The following is a 20,952-nucleotide window of genomic DNA, read 5'->3' as shown; positions in this document are numbered from 1 at the left end:
GCTTTTTGGAATACTACAGAACAAATCACTGGATGTACAATTCTGTCTGGCAAGGGTGAAGGAGTTTTGTGAAACCATTGAGCGAGAGAGGGGGTGGTTTGGAGCTATCTACATCTCCACTGTGCGCATTTCAGGTGCTCCCAGGTCACGGAGAGCCAGTGCAAGGAGACATTCGCGCACACTACCAGCAACTTCACAACAGTGTTCTGGACAACATTCTTTGCCAGATACAGAATAGATTTTAAGATCACAAACAATGAATGTTTCTCTCCCTCCTTGACCACCAGCAGTTTCAGACATACCGGATAAAATTCCCACATACAGCCTTTTCCAGCTTGATGCAGAGCCATGGAGTACTATTTGATCTGTATTGACTGTGATGTATGCTATGACAGACTTTGAAGGGAAATGTCCCACTGATCTCCTCGATTTCCTACACCTAAAAAATCTGAGTGAGAGCATACCACAGCTGTACAGATTGGCATGTCTGATTGTGACTATCCCTATATCCACTGCAACTGTCGAGCTGACATTCTCTGCCCTCAAGAAAAAAAGTATATGGCAGGAATACATCTGGAATCTAGACAGAGTCAACTCACAGCCTTGGCCTCCATGGCTATAGAAAAGGACTTACTAATGAACTGAAATGCAGAGATCACCTCTATGACAGAGTCACTGAAGTGTTCCTGCACAAGGAAAGGAGGATGGATTTTGTCTAGAAATAATTAGCATCTCTGGTGAGTAGGTTGTATTTTATTTACATTTTTAATGTTTTTGTCGTTATTGGATAAATATTGATTCTGAACTGCTCTAGATGATATAGGTGGCACAGTTGCGGTTGTAGTGTAGAGGTTTGGAGTTGTCTTAACTGGGTTTCTTGCTTTAGTCAAATGGTTTTCACTAAAAGCCCAGGTATAATAAACATACAGTACATTTGCATAAAGCGTCAATATTTGTCCATGCCCATGTTGATTAGAGTATTAAAATTTGAAAAGTTTTAATATAAGGTACATTTACAACAGATACAAATGTGCGATTAAGTGGTGATTAATCGTGAGTTAACTCATAACAATCATGTGATTAATCACTATTAAATATTTTGATTGATTGACAGCCCTAATACTAACATGACGTGAGGTACAGTTACCAACATGACACTAAAAAAAGGTAGGAGTAAAGGCTACTTTTTACTTAAGTACATGTCAGAGCCCAAACTTCTTTACTTTAACTTGAGTAAAAATGTGTACCAGAGTCTTTTAAAGCATCTGTACTTCTACTGAAATGAAGCATGTGTGACTTTCACCACCTCTGATGTAATGTATATATGTGAATAAAATGTACCTCTACGCAAAGGAAGAAGCTTGTTTTCCAAGATTTCTCGTGCATCTGTACCCTCATCCATCAGGTCCAGTTTAGTGATAACACCAATCGTTCTCACACCTGCCCAGAAACACAAACACAGTATGTACATGTGCTACAATGCATAGACACATACACAAATATTTTAAAAATTAACATTCTTGAAAGAAATACAAATACAAGAAAGTACATCAGGCTGTTTTAAACATTTGGTTACTTAGAAGTAAAACCAACTACAAATAACCAATGGTGGACAATGTCATTATATGAGTAGATTAATTTGGGTAAGTTTTACTTTAATAAATCTCAGTGCTAATATTTAACTATTCAATTTATTATATTTTAGAAAGGCACGCCATTCCTCATAACTTTAGAGTGAATGCATACATTTTGTTCAATTATTAATCTTAATGGTCCTCTCAATGTGTGCCTGTAACAAGAGAAAACTCTCTTCCTAAAGATGTGTGTAAATGTGTAGTAGAATTAAACATTCAATTGCATTAATTATTAAAATATAAAGTACTTATCTTACATTAGTGCTGTTACTATTGATACTTACTGTAAGTCCATTCAGATGCAAGAAATCTTTGCTTTTAGTAAAGAACCAATGTAAAAAAGTACATGTTTACTTAAGAAATATATAAACAGCAGATTTTTACTTCTGCTTAAATACGTGAACAATCGAACTTCATCCACCACTAAAAGTGACTAATAGATTGATATTGAGTAAGCACTGTTTGTCACACCTTGAGGGTCCACTTCCTTGGCAATCTTAAGAGCATCTGAGTTGGCAAGATCTGAGTTGGCAGGTGAGACGGCCAACAGGAGGCAGTTATCCTTCGTAACAAATTGCATGAGCATTTCTTTGATCTGGAACTCAATGTCAGCTGGCTGATCTCCCACTGGCACTTTGGTCATTCCGGGCAAGTCCACCAGTGTTAGATTCAGTACTGGAGAGGAAGATAAAAAGGGTTTATGTGCCTTATACTTAGAAAAAGAATAGGAATTTGAAAAAATTTACAGCCCTCAGCAAAATAATTTTATTACAGCCCATTACACAGCCAGGTTTGTGTGTGTATGTTTTGTATGCCTTACCATTAGGGGAGTTGACTCTCAGGTTGATGGGAACTGGAGAGATGCCTTTGTTCTGTCCAGTGATGCGGTCTGTTTCTGCTTCGATCTCCTGACGCACTTCTTCAAAATCAGTGAACTTTTTCCTTTGCAGTGGAGAAACTCTGCATATTCTGGAAATAAATTATATTATAAATCAAATTAGAGGATTTGGTAGCTAAATAATGGCAGTGGTAGTTAAATGCTTAAGAAATTTGTCTACTGCTTATGATGGACCCTAAACTTTACAACAGGACCTTTTCTCAAAAGTAAGTTTTTGGATAAAAGCATCAGACAAAATATTTAAATGATAAATGGTAGCTTTAAAGCTTTACTCATAATCAATGTAGTCAAGATTTTCTGTAAAAAACCTTCCACAATGTACTTTCTTTCACATGAGGTACAACCTTTTTAGAAAGTTAGACTTACTTACTATTTTTAAAAAGCTTAGAGAATGTTTGTTTTTTTAACATGAACCAGAAATGTCACCGCAGGCAAATTTTTACACTCCTTAAAGACCCAATGCTAAATAAAAAAAAAAACATTCATTCAAAAAAACATATTTTTTCACGTGCTGTGTGACATGCATATGCATCATCTATTGTATTCATCTTTAGCAACTGTTTATTCTGTTCAAGATCTCAGTGGATGCAGAGTCTATTTCTAAAACACTGAAAGTGATGCAGTAATACCAGGACACGGGAACAACATATGAAACCAATATTTATGAGTATACATTTCTAACATTTATAGATTTTAAGCAGCTGTTTTTTTCTAAAGAAAGTGTAAAAACTGTTGATGTCATGGCCACCTTAAAAAGTTGGAGGTCCCCCGCTGGAGGTCCCTTTTGGACAGAGCACACCCTCACATGCATTTGAATTTCTTCTTTTGTTGTTCTTGCCAGTTCCTAATTTTATTCTGTACACTTGATTCATTTTTTTTTTTAATAATGAAACACAGTAATGAAGTTCTGAATTTTTTTGTTGTAGCATTAGATTATATTGGTAAACAAGATAAGGCAGTTTGTTTGTTTGCATGTTATGGATAGGGTTTTTTGTTGTGTGCGTGTTTAAGTTTCCATAGCCAGCCTTGTTTGTCCAAGCTTTTTTGGTTAAAACAAGAATGTTTGTCTCTTTAGTTGACATTTTCATTAAAATTATTTCTACAATTTGCATTCCCTTCCTGCTGATCTTTTAAATCCCACACATTACAGTTGATCATTAGAGTTACACTTTGACACTTTTAAACATTTTAATAAATGTAAGAAGAATTTTGAGCCACTTAAATCATTTGAATAGCAATTTTTTTGCACCCATAAAAAAAACCGTATTATGCTAATGAGACACAAAAGCAACAGTGGGCACAGGTTGCAGTAGTTAAAAATGTTGTTACCTGTTGGACTGTTAATCAGCTGCAACACGAGGGGGCGACGAGTCACAATGCCAGAGCCCCGGGGCAGAAAATCCCTGAGAATAAAAACATTACAAAGATCAGCGACTGAAAGGCAGAAGTTTGATCAATGTAAACTAATACTGATGCACTGAGCAACCCTGAAATCATCACTGATATATTTTTACCATGTTGGTTATAATACGCTTTACCACATATATCATATACATGCACAGGCTTAAGGAATATATCATTGGTTTTACCTCCCCACCTTTCATCATTAATCAAAGTGAAAAAAATATTTCATTTGGAAACAGAAGAACAATGCATTATGAATTTTAAGATCTTTTCTCTAGTGTTCCTAAAGTGTGAATTTCTAACTGTTAATAGAAAACTAAATGGCACAAGACCCCCTGGCGAGGTTTATGAGTGTGTTTGTGGCGTGTGGAGGTGGTGTGATATTGACAAAAGGCACAGAAATGCTAATCCCTTTGGCTTTGTTGCCATACATTCCGAGCATGGAATACACAGAACTGCAGCACTGCCGTAATGACACTGTAGTGCAGGTCTGAGGCATGAGCTCCACATTTAGGCACAGTTCATGATATTCTTTTAGACATTCAAGTCATTTTGCAAGATTTTGTCACACATCACCAGACTTATAGTCCAACAAGTCCTTGCTTAAAAAGTCTGAAAAAGAAACTAACATTATTAAATAGAAGCATTATTTATTTTTCAATGCTTAAACATCATTTTATTAGCATCGACAAAAGTTATTGCTTCATTACTATCTTAGCATGATGGCCAAATGGCAAAGGCATCAGGCTTGTAAACCAAAGATCACGGGTTTTGCCTGGTAAGTGGTTCATGCTGCTGTGTTCACTTTGGAAGTGGTAGCTCAGTGGTTAAAGCTCGGGGTCACTGGGCGGAGGGTCAAGGGTTTAAGCCCCAGTATCACCAAGCAACCACTCTTGGGCCCTTGAGCAAGGCCCTTAAACCTCTATGCTCCAGGGGTGCTGTGTCATGGCTGACCCTACACTCTGACCCCAGCTCGATGTCCCCCACAAAGTAGGACAATTGGATAGGAGAATTGGATCAAAAATTTGAGCTGTAATAACAACATCTGCAGAGAGAGTCAGATATATATCCTAAGCCAGGCATAGAGACTGAGCAACCTCAGAATTTCAAGTTGCTCCTGTTGGGCCCTTGAGCAAGGCCCTTAACCCTATCTGCTCCAGATGACATAAACTGGCTGACTCTAATCGCTGACCTGCTGAAAAAGCTAGGATATGCCAAGGAATACATTTCACTTTGCTATAATGTAATAAATAAATACTTCTTCCTGTCTTCTCTTCATGTGCAGGGGATGATGGGTATCATAGATCTGTGCTGTAATCGGCAATACCATAATAAAACTAATGTAAATTAGAAAATGGAAATGGAAAAAAACAACTGCACAAGAGCAACAGTGAATAGTGTAAGACAGGAGAAAATATGAAAATTAACTACAATTTTTGTAGCTAAATAAAAAATAAACTAATAATTAAAAAATCTTTGCTCTTTGTAAAAACTGACTGAATTTGTAAGTAGGGAATATACGCCATATTAATTTAGCTTACTGGCTTAAATAAAGTGAAAATGATTGCGTTTATACGCATTCATTAATTATTTCATCATATACAATCACAAACATATCCTTCCTTATGTCAGTGACTAACACTTTTATATTGTAGGTGAATTTTTGTATACCCCAGTATTACATTAACAATTATATAGGTTTGAACAGCAACATGCATTGTACACAATGGAGACTTGACATGGAGTCATGACAGGATGACAGTAAAGATGATTGAAGACTCCACATTGTCCACAGGGCCCAAAGTTAGAGGAGCAACAAGGAGTGGACAAGGAAGGAGGGGCAAAGAAGAACATTAAAAATGCTTAAACTGCCATTAGAAACAGTGTGTGAGAGAGAGAGAGAGAGAGAGAGAGAGAGAGAGAGAGAGAGAGAGAAGCTAATGTTCAGATAGTCATTATATAACAGCAGGCGGTCATTTGTAGAAGTATATTTATCTTATTGAAACAACGTTACATAAATGACAGATAAGGAACACACGCTGCTCTCTGATCAGTTGTGTATACACACACACACACGCACGCACACACACACACACACATGCTCAGCTCCTGTATCAAACTGAAAAATGGCACTTTCTTTTTTATTTTGTCATTTAATTTCACTGAATTATAAAACCAAGCTATTACTTGGGAAATGTAACCTACTTACTTGTCACAATTTTTTTGTGTTTATAAAAAAAACCCCTCAAATGCTTAGTTGTATTAATGAGATAATTGTAACTCATTCTGAAAAAGGGAATCTGCCAAATTCTTTAAATGTAATGAAAACTAATACTGTGTTTTTATTTAGCACAATCTTTGTAAAAATAAAACGAAATAATTGTTGTGTATGCTTTATTGCATAAATTAATAGGCTGGACTTAAAGGTGATTAGATGTTTCTTTGCAAGTCACAGATAATGCTTTTAAAAAATACTTTTAATTATTTGTTTATACAAATATTTTTTTCTAAACAGCTAATAAAATGTACCATCATCATATGGTCACCATAAATTTATTTATTTATTTTGGGGAGGGGGGCTGGTGTAGTAGCAGAATCCTGTGCTACCAGCGCACAAAGCTGCCTGTGTCAGTGCACAGTGGAGAGAGCACGAACAGCTGATTGCACCCACGAAGCGGATGTTTCTGGATGGAGGCCTCTCTTCACTATATAATGGCCAGTCTGTAAGGAAAATGCAGACCTGCTTGCAATCCATGAATAGCCTGGATTTGGAATCCTGAATATAGGCAGGAGCAGCCTGCAAGTAATTAGACTAGTAATTACAAATTGCATTGCATTTCTAATGCATGGGCCTATGCAATTTTATTTGGCATTGTATGGCGATCTTTAACAAATTCAGAGATCCGATTTTGAATATCAGAGCTTTGATATATGTCAAAATATAATTTATATAGAAGAAGAGGTTTTTTTCTTTCAGTAGAATATGACAAAATCATATGAAAATGTGTAGGCTAAAATAATGCCAAGGGGGTACTGAGGATCTCAGATTGCAGAACTGTCCTTGGTCCTGAAACCGAGAGCTCGGAATCAAGTAAACGGACGTGGTAGTGTCACGTGACTGCATAATGGTCCTCTCCCTTCTAACACGCCAGGGATGCATTATACAGCATAATAACACTCATCAAACTCATTCAATCATGAGTTAATACATCTGAGTGGTAGTATTAAACCGTCATAATATAACCCATCAAACAACAGCGTGCTGAGAAAAGCCGCACAGTGAGGTGGTACACACGCATCATCTCAACACGCATGCATTCCTGGGCTTGCGTCCATTTTCTGTCACTGCAAAACCACAGAACTCTTCCAGTACATAGAGATAGTATGTTTACTATTGGTAATCTGTAATATTTCTCTTAATATTGCGAGCATGAATGGACAAAAAAGAGAAAAAAATAGGCAATGGACAAGCTTTATAAACAAGATAATCAGGCTTTGGAGCTCCTCACGAACCAACCTGTTTAAAATTCACACAGACAGCTGGCCTATCGATCTTCCATTCTCATTAAAACACACCATCAGCATCAGTTTTCCCCCAACATCAGGAACAGTGGTTCTGTTTTGCCTGATACATTATTGCATATGTATTTCTGGCGTTGGTTTAAACAAAAAAATATCCCATGTATAGCCATCACAGTGGCTGTCGTAGAAAATGAGGTTTTGTGGACGAGTGATGAATTTACTAATTAACTAATCAATTACCAAATACCTGCTATTACAGGAATATCGAAACAATGTTGTCTAGAATAAATCTGGTTATGTTTGCTGTAAGAGAATGATGGTGTCTGGTGTCTGTGTGCCTATTTAAACTGTACATGATTTCATAATGCCCTTTTCTGCACCACTTACTTCCCCACGAAGTTCTCCAGGACAGAGCTTTTCCAGCGCTCTGACCGCCAACCACGGCTATCTGGGGAAGGTCCAGGTTGGCATTTTGTCCGATGGCAGAAAACGCATCCTGCATCCGGTTAACCAGCGGTATCAGATCCTCCATCCCCCGATTCCCCATTTTGACTATCAGCTGAGCTTCTGCTTCAGAGAGAAATGCAGGAACAGTCACTACAGTGCCGCTTTTTTAACCAGCTCCTGTTTGAAGCCAGAGGGATGTCCAGATATCTAGTGGACAAGTGCTGTCCTGCAGATGCTCAGATTTTGGTGAACAGCTTCACAGAGAGGAACATTCTCTCTCTCTCTCTCTCTCTCTCTCTCTCTCTCTCACACACACACACATACACACACACACACACACACACACACAAACACCTACCCACCCACTAACACACACACACACACACACACACACACACACACACACACGTAGTGTGATATGATGTCAGCTGATATGATGTCAGGGTTGCCAGATTGGGTTATAATTTTCTTCAAAATGACTACAAAAGCTGCACAAATCTACTATAAAAAATAATCTTACAATATTGTTTGTATCACAACAAGATAATTTTCAGTTTAATAGATTAAAATGTTATTTATTATTAGAATTATTCATTTAAAATGTATGTTATTTTTTACACATTTATAATGAGGATGATGATTGTTATTATAATAAAAATATATACTGGTAAGTGTATTGTTTATACCTAATTGTCAGTAGGTGGGATTGTGTGTTCATGGTGCTCTGTGATGGACTGGCATCCCTGCACATATCCCAGTGTTCCCATAATCCACCCATGATCCAGACCAGGATAAAGTGTTTGTTACCTATGATCATATGCAAGAATTTCAAAATAATTTAGAAACAATCAAGGGCACATAATGATATGTATGTATTTGTATGTATTATAACATTGAATACATTTTGTTGGAATAAATTCGTTTTTCGTTTTTTTATTTAAAATAAATATACACTCGATGTCATGAGCTCAAATGTCATCATGCAGCAATGCCTCAGGACTTTGCATAAATAAATACACAAACATTAATACATAAATAAACATTTAATATTTAAAATGTATTTTGCTGGACTTTCAGATTTTGAAGGTCATCCAGTGGACAACATATAAAAACATTTCTGTAATTAAGTGTACAGTGTAAAGAGAGGGATTATGCTGGGGGGCTGCAGAAAGCTGGCCTACACACTGTAATGTGTTCCTGCTACTATCAAATACAAATTGTATTTGTCTTATACGTAACCACATACAATACGACATAAAATTTTTTTACGACTGCTTCGTTACATAAAATAAACAAAAAAGAAAAAAGCTCAAGATTAAAAGTTCTTAAGTAGAACTAATATAATTAGTATAATATAATATAATATAACTAATAATTGTGTCTATTATATTATACTGTATTATTTTTCTTAATGGAGAGAAGGTCAGAAGGAATTGCAATGTGTGTTAGTGGATTTAGAGAAAGCGTACGACATTGTGCTGAGAGAGGAGTTGTGGTATTGTATGAGGAAATCAGGTGTGTTAGAGAAGTATGTGAGGGTGGTGCAGGACATGTATAAGGACAGTGTGACAGCAGTGAAGTGTGCAGTAGGAACGACAGACTGGTTCAAGGTGGAGGTGGGACTGCATCAAGGATCAGCTCTGAGCCCTTTCCTGTTTGCAGTGGTGATGCACAGGTAGATGGACGAGGTCAGAGTCTCTGTGGACTTTGATGTTTGCAGATGATATTGTGATTTGTGGTGAGAGTAGGGAACAGGTTGAGAAGAGCCCGGAGAGGTGGAGGTATGGGCTGGAGAGAAGAGGAATAAGAGTAAGTAGGAGTAAGACAGAGTACATGTGTGTGAATGAGAGGGAGGGCAGTGAAGGGGTGCGGTTGCAGGGAGAAGAGGTGGAGAAGATGGAGGAGTTCAGGTGTCTTTGGTCAACAGTGAAAAGCAATGAAAGTAATGGAGAGTGTGTTAGAGAAGTGAAGGAAAGAGTGCAGTGGGTGGAGAAGAGTGATAGCAGGAGTGATTTGTGATAGAAGAGTATCTGTGAGAGTGAAAGGAAAGTTTATAGGACTATGGTGAAACCTGAGATGTTGTATGGTTTAGAGACAGTGGCATTGAGTAAAAGACAGGAGGCGGAGCTGGAGGTAGCAGAGCTGAAGATGTTGAGGTTTTTGTTGGGAGTGATGAGGATGGAAAGGATTAGAAATAAGTTTATTAAAGGGACTGCACATATAGGACGTTTTGGAGACAATTGTCATGAGAGAGGCTAGATTGAGATGTTTGGACATGTGCAGAGGAGGGACATGGGGTATATCGGTAGAAGAATGCTGAGGATGGAGCCACCAGGAAGGAGGAAAAGAGGAAGACCAAGGAGGAGGTTTATAGATGTGTTAAGGGAAGATATGCAGGTAGTTGGTTTGAAAGTGGCAGATGTAGAGAACAGGGTAGTGGGGAGACGGATGATCCGCTGTGGCGCCCCCTAACGGAAGCAGTCGAAAGAAGATTTATTTTCTAAAATCTTTATTTAATGTTTGGGGTGTCTGCAGGAAAAACTTATGATTTGTGTTTTTTAATTATTATAATTTGTTCGCGTGTGAATAGTTGTAATCAGTCGGTGATCAAGTAAAAGGAATTATTTCTGTACACTATGGAATAAGCCCAGACCTTGCAGCTTTTCCTCCACACCGCAAGAGGGCGCACAAGAAAATATCTGACTTTTACACCACCTGAACGAAGAAAACGCGTGTTGTTGTGGAAAGTGGACTTTGAATAAAGCAAAACGCCGGTAATTACACACAACTTAAAATCATACGAAAATAAATAGATATGTTGTGTATTATGTATCTTTAGAGCTGTATACTGATCGCAGGAGATGTTCGTGAGCTGTTGTAAAGTGTTTGTGTGTGTGTTCCATGCACATGTTTCATACTTCAAGAGTCTGCACAAAGACTACACGTGATTGTCATAGTCTTCTCTGAAATAATAATAATAATAATAATAATAATAATAATAATAAAGTCTTGTGGGCAATACTTCCGGGTTCTCTGCAGGTTTGTGCAGCCAGAGGGAAGAAGGAACCAAAGATGATTCGCCCAAAGGAAAAGCAGCTGCAGCGCTTTCCAGGGGAGTCTCGCACCTCCATCCCTCCACTGCTGTCTCTGCCCACATCCCCTGCTTTTCTCCAGCCAGATCCTTTCCTGCGCCCTGGGACACGGTACAAACACCTTAGCTTTCTACACACACACACACACACACACACACACAGAGAGAGAGAGAGAGAGAGAGAATAAATCTGGGAAATATATATATATATATATATATATATATATATATATATATATATATATATAATTTTCCCCCAAAATATAATATTCTTATATGATTTTATTCAATTCAGTTTTATCAGTAAAGTGCTGTAACAATAGACATTGTCCCCAAAAGCAGCTTTATAGGCATCCATATTATATGTATAGGTTATATGTGAGTAATGTATAAGTTTAGAGCCTATAAGTTTGTTCCTTATAAGTTTTCAGTTTCATTACAGTTTCATTACAAGTGAGCAAAAATAACATTTGGTTTCTACAGAAGTATGTTATAAAGGAAAACGTGTGCAATACCAAAGCGCATTCCCGTAGTAGAGATTTGTAAATGAGCTGGTTGATTTTTAAGAGTTGATTGAAGTTATGGAAATAGTTTTCACTCATGCTTCAGCCTTTCAAAAAGTTTAATACTGATTCACAGCATGCCAAGCAGAGGAGCTCCCAGAGGACATCCGTTTCCACCTGCACAGAGTATTCGTCCAGTCGCTACCCAGGGCCTCCTCGGTCCCTACCCACTGCTGCAGCACGCGATCCCCCTGCCTCGACGGCCAGGTATACACATTACCTCAGATCTGTCTTCATTTACTCATCAACTGGAAATGTTTTTTACTCATCATTCATTAAGAATAGATTAGCCGGAGCTTTGGCTTGATTTTGATATAGCGTACGTTGTCGAGGAGGAGGATGGGCTTATTGACACTCAAGGAAACATGTGAAACAAACATCCATTTGGACCGCATGTACTATAACACTTCTTCATAAAGAGTGAAATAAAACAGTTTTAACTCCACCCTGATTTATATGAACTCCAGTTTGAGTTGTTTTATTAACTCTGGTAAATTAGCTGTGTAGGCATGTAGTGTAAATCCAAATATTCATAATTTAATGAAAAATATTGTCATTGTTTATATTAGTCTTATTCAGTCCAGCACTGATATGCAGATACACAGTGCCTGTATGTTAAATGTGATTCTGAAAACAACAATTTGTTATATGTTTAATCATCAATAGACGAGAAATGCCATAAAGAAGTACTTCACACATTAATAAACACGTTGTTGCATAAAAATAAAATAATTAGAAATAAAAAAAAAGTATAAAACTAAGTCTAAGTACAAAAATAAGTCGGCGTAAAACAGAATTTACAATGTAATAAGAATTGAAGCAAAAAAGCAGATTAGAAACAAAAAGTAGAAATAGAATGTGTGTAAAAATAATGCAGTAAATACATATTTATAGCAGAATTTACACCCATGTAATGATAAAAAGTGTGAAATTGAGGAAATGGACTCATATCAGCACGTTGCTCGTCGTGCCATTGTTCAGAAAATAGTCTATCGGTGCAAATTTGATGAATAATGACTTTTCGAAATGTTTTTTTCTTCGCCACCCTTTTAACTTTGTAACAGTGAATTATGAATGCCCTAATGTTCTTTCACTTTCTGTTTCACACTGTTGAAGAGATGTCACCGTGTCCTGGGAAGCAGCTCCACCCACCTTTTTTATCTCCAGGAGGCGGCCGGTCTCTTCTCGGCTCCGCTCCCATCGGTGTTCCACTGATGCCCCCACGCATGACTTTTATCCCTGAACATCGTGGAGCTTTTATGAATAAGGTAACAGATTCTTATCCATGAGTTATTTTTAGAACCTTAATCTAGATTGAATACATTTTTTTATTTTAATTAATATCAAGTTGTTGTTTTTTCTAGCTGTTTGGGGCGTGATAAGTCCAATTCGATTGTTTGCATCGAATGAACATTTTTATGTTTTAGGACGGCTCTATGCACTATTTTCAGAGAAAGAGGCAAAACGGCCATGTAGCTGAAGAGAAAAGTAATGGACAGATGAGCAAATGCAGAGCGGATGTAAAAACTTCGAAGCAAGCCGAGTTGATGTGTTCGAATACAGGTGCCTGCCAATAGAAGCACTTTCTGATATGATTGCACGTAGATGGTTGTGAAACGTGTTTAATTCAGTCTCGTGTGGATGCAGGAAAGAAACCAGAAGCGTCTGTGGAAAGTCAGGGCTCATCCACTGAGCAGAAAGAGCCTCCTGGGAAAAAGCAGAAGAACCACATGTAATAATAATTAATAAATAAAGAATAATTCTACATTGAGACTTTAAATATGAGCCGCTGTTACGTGTGTGTCACTAAGCTGAATTCCCACATTCTGATGTACACAGAGCTAATGAGCAGGTCGAAGAGCATGAAGGTGCTGATGTGGAGCAAAAATTGGCAGATTCGTCGCCGATACAAGAGCAGGAAGGTCAGTTGACAATGTGAAACATTTAAAACAAAAAAATTTTTATTCCTAAGTAGGTGTGAGCATAACTACAACCTTTTCTAAAATCTTTGAGATAAAGGGAAGGTTTGATATTGGCTTATAGTTGGACAGTTGACAAGGGTCACAGTCAGGTTTCTTAAATAGAGGGTTAATAACAGCCAGTTTTAAGGATTTAGGTACATAACCAGTGCTGATAAAAGAGCTGTATTATTTTTAGAAGAGGTTAATTCACTTCTGGAATTATATTTGAAGAAACTTGTACGCAAGGAAACGAGAATTCAGGTTGATGATTTTGATGAGAATATAAATTAAATTGATTGTTAGAATTACAGTGCTATGTACAAGGTTATTTATTAAATAGTTTGGATCGTCTGGATATTTTTAATTTTTCCATACATTTTTCACTGCACAGTTGCCAGAAATGTAGATGTCTGAACTAGCTCCAGTGTGATTCCGCCCCTTATCCTTAAAATAATTCTAATTATATTTAGGGTTAAATTATATACTTTGTATGATATAAATAATGTTGGTCTTGTCTGCTTGTACCTACCTTAGAAAACATGCACGTGTCTGCAGAGAAGGAATGCCCATCTGCTGAAGCTGACAATGGACTGGAGCAGAGCAGGACAGCAGAGGTACGAGTGATTGGCAGTAATTATACTTCTCTATACCACTCGATTTATATTTCATTAGCTCCAGAGCTTACGGTATCTCACAAGTGATTACACCCCTCACATTTCAGCAATCAGTTTAGTATATCTTCTCAAAAGACGATAATATAAAAATTCTACTTGGATATATTTAAGAAAGCGTGCAGCGTGTATACAGTGCATCTGGAAAGTATTCACAGCACATTACGTTACATTTTGTTATGTTAAAGGCTTATTCCAAAATGGGTTAAAATAATTATTTTCCTTAAAATTCTATAAACAATACTCCATAAAAGAAGTTTGTTTGGAATCTTTGCAAATTTATAAAAAAAAATAAAAAATACAAAAATGAAAAATCACATGTTCATGAGTATTCACAGACTTTGCCATGACACTTAATGAGCTCAGGTGCATCCTGTTTCTGCCAATGATTCTCGAGATGTTACTACAACTTGATTGTACACCTGTGGTAAATTCAGTTGATTGGACATGATTTGGAAAGGCACACACCTGTCTATATGAGGTCCCACAGTTAACAGTGCATGTCAGAGCACGAACCAAGCCATGAAGTCCAAGGAATTGTCTATAGACCTCCTAAGCAGGATTGTATCGAGGCACAGATCTGCAAAAGGGTACAGAAAAATTGTTGCAGCATTGAAGGCCCCAATGAGCTCAGTGGCCTCCATCATCCATTAGTGGAAGCAGTTTGGAACCACTTGAGTGATCAAGGGAGAAGGGCCTTAGTCAGGAAGGTGACCCGATGGTCACTCTGAAAGAGCTTTTGCAATTCTCTTTGGAGAGAGGAGAACCTTCCAGAAGAAAAACCATCTCTGCTACCACTCCTCAATAAAACGCACGACAGCCTGTCTAGGGTTTGCCAAAGGGCACCTGACAATGAGAAACAAAGATTGAACTTTTTGGCCTGAATGATGAACCTCATATTTGCAGAAAACCAGGCATCGCTCATTACCTTTCCAATACCATCCCTACATTGAAGCATGGTGGTGGCAGCATCGTGCCGTTTTTCCAGCGGCAGGAACTGGGAGACTATTCAGGATAGAGGGAAATAGATAGATGGACCTCAGACTAGGGCAACAGTTCATCTTCCAACAGGACAACGACCCTAAGCACACAGCCAAGATAACAAAGTAACAAAGATAACAAAATGACTCTGTGAACGTCCCTGAGTGGCCCAGCCAGAGCCCAGACTTAAACTCTATTGAACATCTCTGGAGAGATCTGAAAATAGATGCACACTGACGCTCCCCATCCAAACTGATGAAACTGCAAAACAGAATGGGAGAAACTGCCCAAAAATATGTGCCAAGCTTGTAGGCTGTGAATATTTATGTACATGATTTATAATTTATAAACTCCATTTCCAAGTAAAATTTCTATACAGGAGAATCATCCCTTGAGAAGATATTCTAAAATGGTTGCTAAAATGTGAGCAGTGTACCTACTTTAATATATACACTTTTGGATGGATGGATGGATGGATGGATGGATGGGTGGGTGGATGGATGGATGGATGGATGGATGGATGGATGGATGGATGGGAGGGAATTTTAGATTTCAATACACACACACTATATATCTACAGGTGCTGGGTGTAGGGACATCTCTTAAAGTGACCATTCAGCACCGCAGTGAGAGTCGGGCGTTCAACACTGGGTCAGAGGAGGCAGCAGCTGCAGGACCAAGCATGGACAAAGCAGACAAATACTGCTGCTATATCTGCAACATGATTTCTAGTGACCAACAGGTCAGATTATAATATTCTAAGTATAACATCCTGTCTGAGTGGGGTTTATTATTTTTTTTTTTTATTTAAGCTGCCATGAATGTACAGCAAATGTTTTTTATATCTCTGATGCACTGAAATGTTGGATTGTTGCAGGAATTTCAGACTCATATGATCAGTTTGAAGCACCAGCAAAAGATGATGGAGATTCAGCACCTGAGTAACACCTGCTTGGCAACACTGCTACCTAAAATGCACCAATCACTGCAGGGCAAATACAGGCAAGGATTATACTTAATTCATTTGTAGCAATAAAAGCAGTTTTGGGAAGTCATGCTCCTGTGAATTACATTAGAATACCACATTGCAATGGATCATATTAAAGCATCAGACATTTTATGCAGTTCCTCTAAGTGCCTAACCAGATTCACATAATAGTTCGTAATAGACAGTGGTGGCCCATCAGGACTTCTCCCTGCAACCTCACCTCTTCATTGCTCTCTCTCTCTCTTTCTCTCTCTCTGTCTCTCATTCACACACACATACTCTGTCTTACTCCCACAGACTTTCATTCCCCTTCTCTCCAGTGTGTACCTCCACCTCTCCAGGCTCTTCTCAACCTGCTCCCTACTCTCACCACAAATCACAATATCAGTTGTTAAGCTTAAGAAAGGAGACTTGTTGGTTCTCTTGCTTTAGTACTGGTATTTATTCTCACTGTATCAGATACCTGTCTGTGATGCAGCACTCTATTATACTGCATTTCTCTATAATAATGATGGTTTCTATAGTCGTGGCATCATAATGATGGCATTAAAAGGTGGTTGATTTTGGCAGGACACCACTAAAGGCATAGGTGTGAAACACATGGCCCAATACTGCATAAGAGAAGTAATTTTTTAGCAAATAGGTTGAATTTCCACAATAATTATTATCTGGTGTGGACAATAGATTAGATCTATGTTTATAAACCTGTGGTTAAGTACTTTTTCAGGTAAGTGTTGTGGCATGTGGGAGGATACATTTTCGAGCCTGTTATGCTTGTATTTGTGTGATGTGTTACAGAGGCCTACAGCGCTGGTGTGCAATCTGCCAGTGTCACTTTACCGGTGACCTTATCGAACACAGAAGAACCAAAAAGCACAAGGTATGAAAGGAGCACAAATCAGGTCATTTTTGTTGTGCTCTACAGCTAACGTTCCCATGTTGATTGCAGATGGCAAAGGTCTCTTCTAGACCATTCTGCACAGTGTGTGAGCGACATTTCAGAACTCCTCGCAAGTTTGTGGAGCACATGAAGTCCCCTGAGCACAAACAGCTGGTCGAGGAGGTGTGTACATGCTAATTAACTCCAAACACCTGCAAAGTTTTTCTGAGCCTTTTAATGGTGTCTTAGTCTGGTTCAGGCTACAAAATCATGGGGGAAGACTGCTGACTTGACAGTTGTTTAAAAGACGATCATTGACACCCTGCACATGGAGGGTAACACACAAAAGGTCAACGCTAAAGAAGCTGCTGTTCACAGAGTGCTGTATCCAAGCACATTAATGGAAAGTTGAATGGAAGGAAAAAATATGGTAGAAAAAGATGAAACGAAGCCCAATTTCTAACAGGACTTAGCCTACACTGCCAAAAGTACTAATACCTGGTTTAAGGACCATGGTATCAATGTGCTTGATTGGCCAGCAAACTTGCCTGACCTAAATCTATGATTTTCTGTAGGAAAATCATGTTCATGTTTTTGTCTGCTTGACAGGACCATACAAATATGTGTATTTGCTTTTAGTATATAATGACCACTGTACTAAAGCACTACGTTTTAACTGCTCTAATACAAGATACACATATTTAAATGGTCCTGTCAAGCGGACAAAAACATGAACAAGATGAATAGGACATGTGGCTTTTACACAACGTACAGCTGTTATCACTTTACAGAGTGTACTCATTTTTGTTGTCAGCTATTTTGACAAAAGTGAAATACTGTATATATTACAGTGATATGATTAGATTGTATATATATATATAATAGCTTGCTCTATTCTACTGCAGCTAAAAGAGGGAGGAGGACCTGGAGTCATGGAAGAACTCATAACATTAGATGCCATAGGTTGCTTTGAAGAGGAAGATGACTATGAGGAAGAAGGAAGCGAAGATGAGGTGACTATTACAGGTTACTATTTGGCTATATTATCCTTTCATTTGGTTGTTCAATATTCCATGACCTTCCGCTCTTTAACAGGTTAATCCAGCAGAGATTACTGATGATAAAGAGTATGACCCAGACACACAGTATGGTAAGCACTGAATCTGGAAAGACACAGCTGGGGATGCATTCTTTATAGGGATGGGTTTAAATTATTTTTTTTTCCTACAGGCACCAGTTTTGTAGTCCCGGTAGCAGGCTTTCTCTGTAAACTCTGCCACAAGTTTTACCAGTTTGAGTCTCGAGCTCGGGAGACGCACTGCAAATCTCTCACTCACTACCAGAATGTTCAGGTGATTAAAGGCTTCCAAACAGTTTAACAGCACATCATTTTTAACTATACTAATAAGAGAACAATCAGAAGGGGTTACCGCATCCATTACATGTGGTGGTTTCTGTCCTTCTACTATCTTAATGTTGGACAACATTTCTCTGTTTAGACTGTATATTTGAAGGGCTGTATTGTAGAATATGTAGGGATTTGCCAGATTCTATCACCAATTATATGGGTTTTAGCTGTGAGAAATGATTATTCATTTAGGAGACTGTTGCTTGCATTGATCCACCAATTAATGTATAGGATTTGGCTATTATTTACTGTTTTTTTTTTTTTTTACTATAATATTAATTTGTTTAATATAACTAAATTTTAATGTAATTACCTGCATATTTAACCAGAATGTGGAGGGGGGAATTTGCCAGTTCACAAATAGGCATTTTCTCAATTTAAATAGTGTAAAAAGACTTTATAGAGCATTTATCTACTCTACGTACATGTTGGTTTTCTGAGATTCTGAACGCTTTTGCTATTCATTATCAAATGTGATATTTACAGAAGTACAAAGCTATGCTGAACCTACCTCAGGAGGATGATGAAAACCCAGCCAGGAATGAAGGTGATGTGCAGAATGTTGAGAACATCATTGAATGCAATGCAGAGATGAAGGACGGCCATGAGGAAGAGATCATCTTTGAAAATCAGTCGGATTTCGTTATACATCCAGATGCAGCCCACAGAAACATGCAATAGTATAAATCCTTCCCTCAAGGCTCCAACCTCAAAACCATTGCCTGAGACCTCGCCACACAATCCTAGTTTGGATTTGAAGCATTCATCATTGGTTTGGAGGGCTGAAAAAATCTCTAATTGTGGTTCTTTCAAACGATTATGAAGGTTTGAGTAAACCTCAAAGTCTCATTGATGTGCATATTATAGTGACGATTCTAACAAGCAGAAGCTGAACTTGATTGACATTAGTTTATTAATGAATTATGCCAATATGCCACTTTTGAAACTTTGACCATGTAGCTATACATAGTGGTGTAAGTTTTCTCTCTTTTTAAATATTTTATTTAGAGAGAGAGAGAGAGAGTCTTCATTTCTATCCAATACAAAAATAAATTGGAAAGTAAGTTTATTACTTAATAGAACGATGGGTTTCTTCATCACTATTTCAGTTTCTTTATGCTATCCTGCCAAAAAAACAAATATTATCCCCTATTTCTTACGACATCCTGGTACAAGCTTTGTTTAGCATTTTTTTTATCCAATGTTATTTTATTATTATTCATGTTATTATTATTCATTAAAAACATTTATTTAAATAAGTGCAAACTCCTTGTTTGATAAAGAGCCTAAAACCACATCTTTTTTTTTTTTTTTTTTATGTTTTTTATTGGAAAACAATTTAGACCTTCTTTTTATCACTCGAGTTCGTAACATTGTTTCCATAGAATTCTTAACAATTAACATTTTGTCACTCTTTAAACTGTTTAATAAATCTGTCACGGGTGCAATGTAACGTAGTGGACGTGTACAGGCTGATCATATATGTGGTAAGAGGTTGAGATTTAGAAAATCTCTTGCAGTAATATTTTGTGACTTGGTATTAAAAGCTGGAAACTAAACTAAAACTTTAAATAGTCCCGAGAACATTTATTAACACTTTACTTTGAATGTATTATTTCAATGTGACTTTTGCTCACAACAGAAACGCATTTGCCCTGTTATCAGACAGGATGGGATTAAATCCTGGCGATCTTAGCTATCTATGCTGTAACTATCAGTGCAGTGCAACCGAAAACGTTTTATTGATTTTAAAGATTTAGAAATTAGGAGCTCAGATCTCAGCTGTGGAAGGAAGTAAAAAAAAACAAAAAAAAAACTAATTTCTGCACCTTTACCATGTGCGCCATATACAGAGGCTCTGATGTCATCTGTGGTGTGAGGTGGAAAAAATATCCAGAAAGAATAGGAGAACATCCAACTTTCCCCCTTAATAAAATACTAAATTTGTTTTTGTATTAAAAAGCATATAAATGCGCCGTTCTCTAATAGTCCCCAAATTCAAGACACGATAGCATGATTAGATTTGTTCTATAGTACTCTGTAGCTGAGCAGTACTATACTGTACCTCTCCTGAAACACACACTGTAGCTGTAAGTGCCGTGTAAGCGCACGGTTAAAGTGTCGGTGCAATGCGATTGAAGCATTTAATCGATTGTAAAGTTTCAGAAATGATGAGCTGATATCTCATCTGTGGTATGAAGTACAAATTTTTTTTTTAACCAGAACAATTGGTGAAGCATATGGGCTACAGCTCCAAGTCATACTCTGACGGGGGAATTCGCCAAAAACGCTCCTGAAACAGGGTCTCTACGAGTGTGATGTCATGGGAAATCAATTTAGTACACCTCAAGTCTCCCTACCCAGTAGAGAACACTGACTAAAACTTATAGAGAAAAAACCCTTACCTGCCTTTGTTCTACCTCAGACAAACTCGACAGATCCAACGGCTTGACCTGCTCCTGGATAGTGGATCCCACTGTGGAATTCTGCGCACTCACAACAGA

General features: G+C 37.8%; 2 protein-coding genes across 3 annotated transcripts in view; one reads left to right on the top strand and one right to left on the bottom strand.

Moving 5' to 3' along the window:
- Nucleotides 1-8,229, bottom strand: part of dnm1b (dynamin 1b) — a 36,841-nt gene extending 28,612 nt beyond the window's left edge. Inside the window, 7 exon segments of the mRNA XM_046841998.1 lie at nucleotides 1,342-1,440; nucleotides 2,106-2,309; nucleotides 2,455-2,577; nucleotides 2,580-2,603; nucleotides 3,862-3,935; nucleotides 7,846-7,873; nucleotides 7,876-8,229. Of these exon segments, the coding sequence (XP_046697954.1) occupies nucleotides 1,342-1,440; nucleotides 2,106-2,309; nucleotides 2,455-2,577; nucleotides 2,580-2,603; nucleotides 3,862-3,935; nucleotides 7,846-7,873; nucleotides 7,876-8,005 (682 nt within the window). The 5' untranslated portion in view covers nucleotides 8,006-8,229.
- Nucleotides 8,230-10,547: 2,318 nt separating this feature from the next.
- On the top strand, nucleotides 10,548-20,013 carry ciz1b (cdkn1a interacting zinc finger protein 1b). 2 transcript variants are annotated; one of them, XM_046841121.1, is made up of 16 exons: nucleotides 10,548-10,679; nucleotides 10,945-11,108; nucleotides 11,636-11,766; nucleotides 12,676-12,827; nucleotides 13,011-13,122; nucleotides 13,207-13,291; nucleotides 13,399-13,481; nucleotides 14,055-14,134; nucleotides 15,753-15,914; nucleotides 16,050-16,174; nucleotides 16,959-17,040; nucleotides 17,110-17,223; nucleotides 17,946-18,053; nucleotides 18,136-18,190; nucleotides 18,271-18,392; nucleotides 18,935-20,013. In XM_046841121.1, exons 2-16 carry the CDS (start codon nucleotides 10,978-10,980, stop codon nucleotides 19,127-19,129), a joined length of 1,737 nt encoding a protein of 578 aa, XP_046697077.1. In that variant the 5' UTR covers nucleotides 10,548-10,679; nucleotides 10,945-10,977; the 3' UTR covers nucleotides 19,130-20,013. The 2 variants fall into 2 exon arrangements, with proteins under 2 accessions (XP_046697077.1, XP_046697076.1); XM_046841120.1 differs by having other exon boundaries at nucleotides 12,987-13,122.
- Nucleotides 20,014-20,952: the final 939 nt, after the last annotated feature.

This window comes from Silurus meridionalis, chromosome 27, assembly GCF_014805685.1.
Source record: "Silurus meridionalis isolate SWU-2019-XX chromosome 27, ASM1480568v1, whole genome shotgun sequence".
Classification (NCBI taxonomy): domain Eukaryota; kingdom Metazoa; phylum Chordata; class Actinopteri; order Siluriformes; family Siluridae; genus Silurus; species Silurus meridionalis.
Note: the sequence above shows the minus strand (reverse complement) of the source record. Positions and strands in the feature narration are given on the sequence as shown.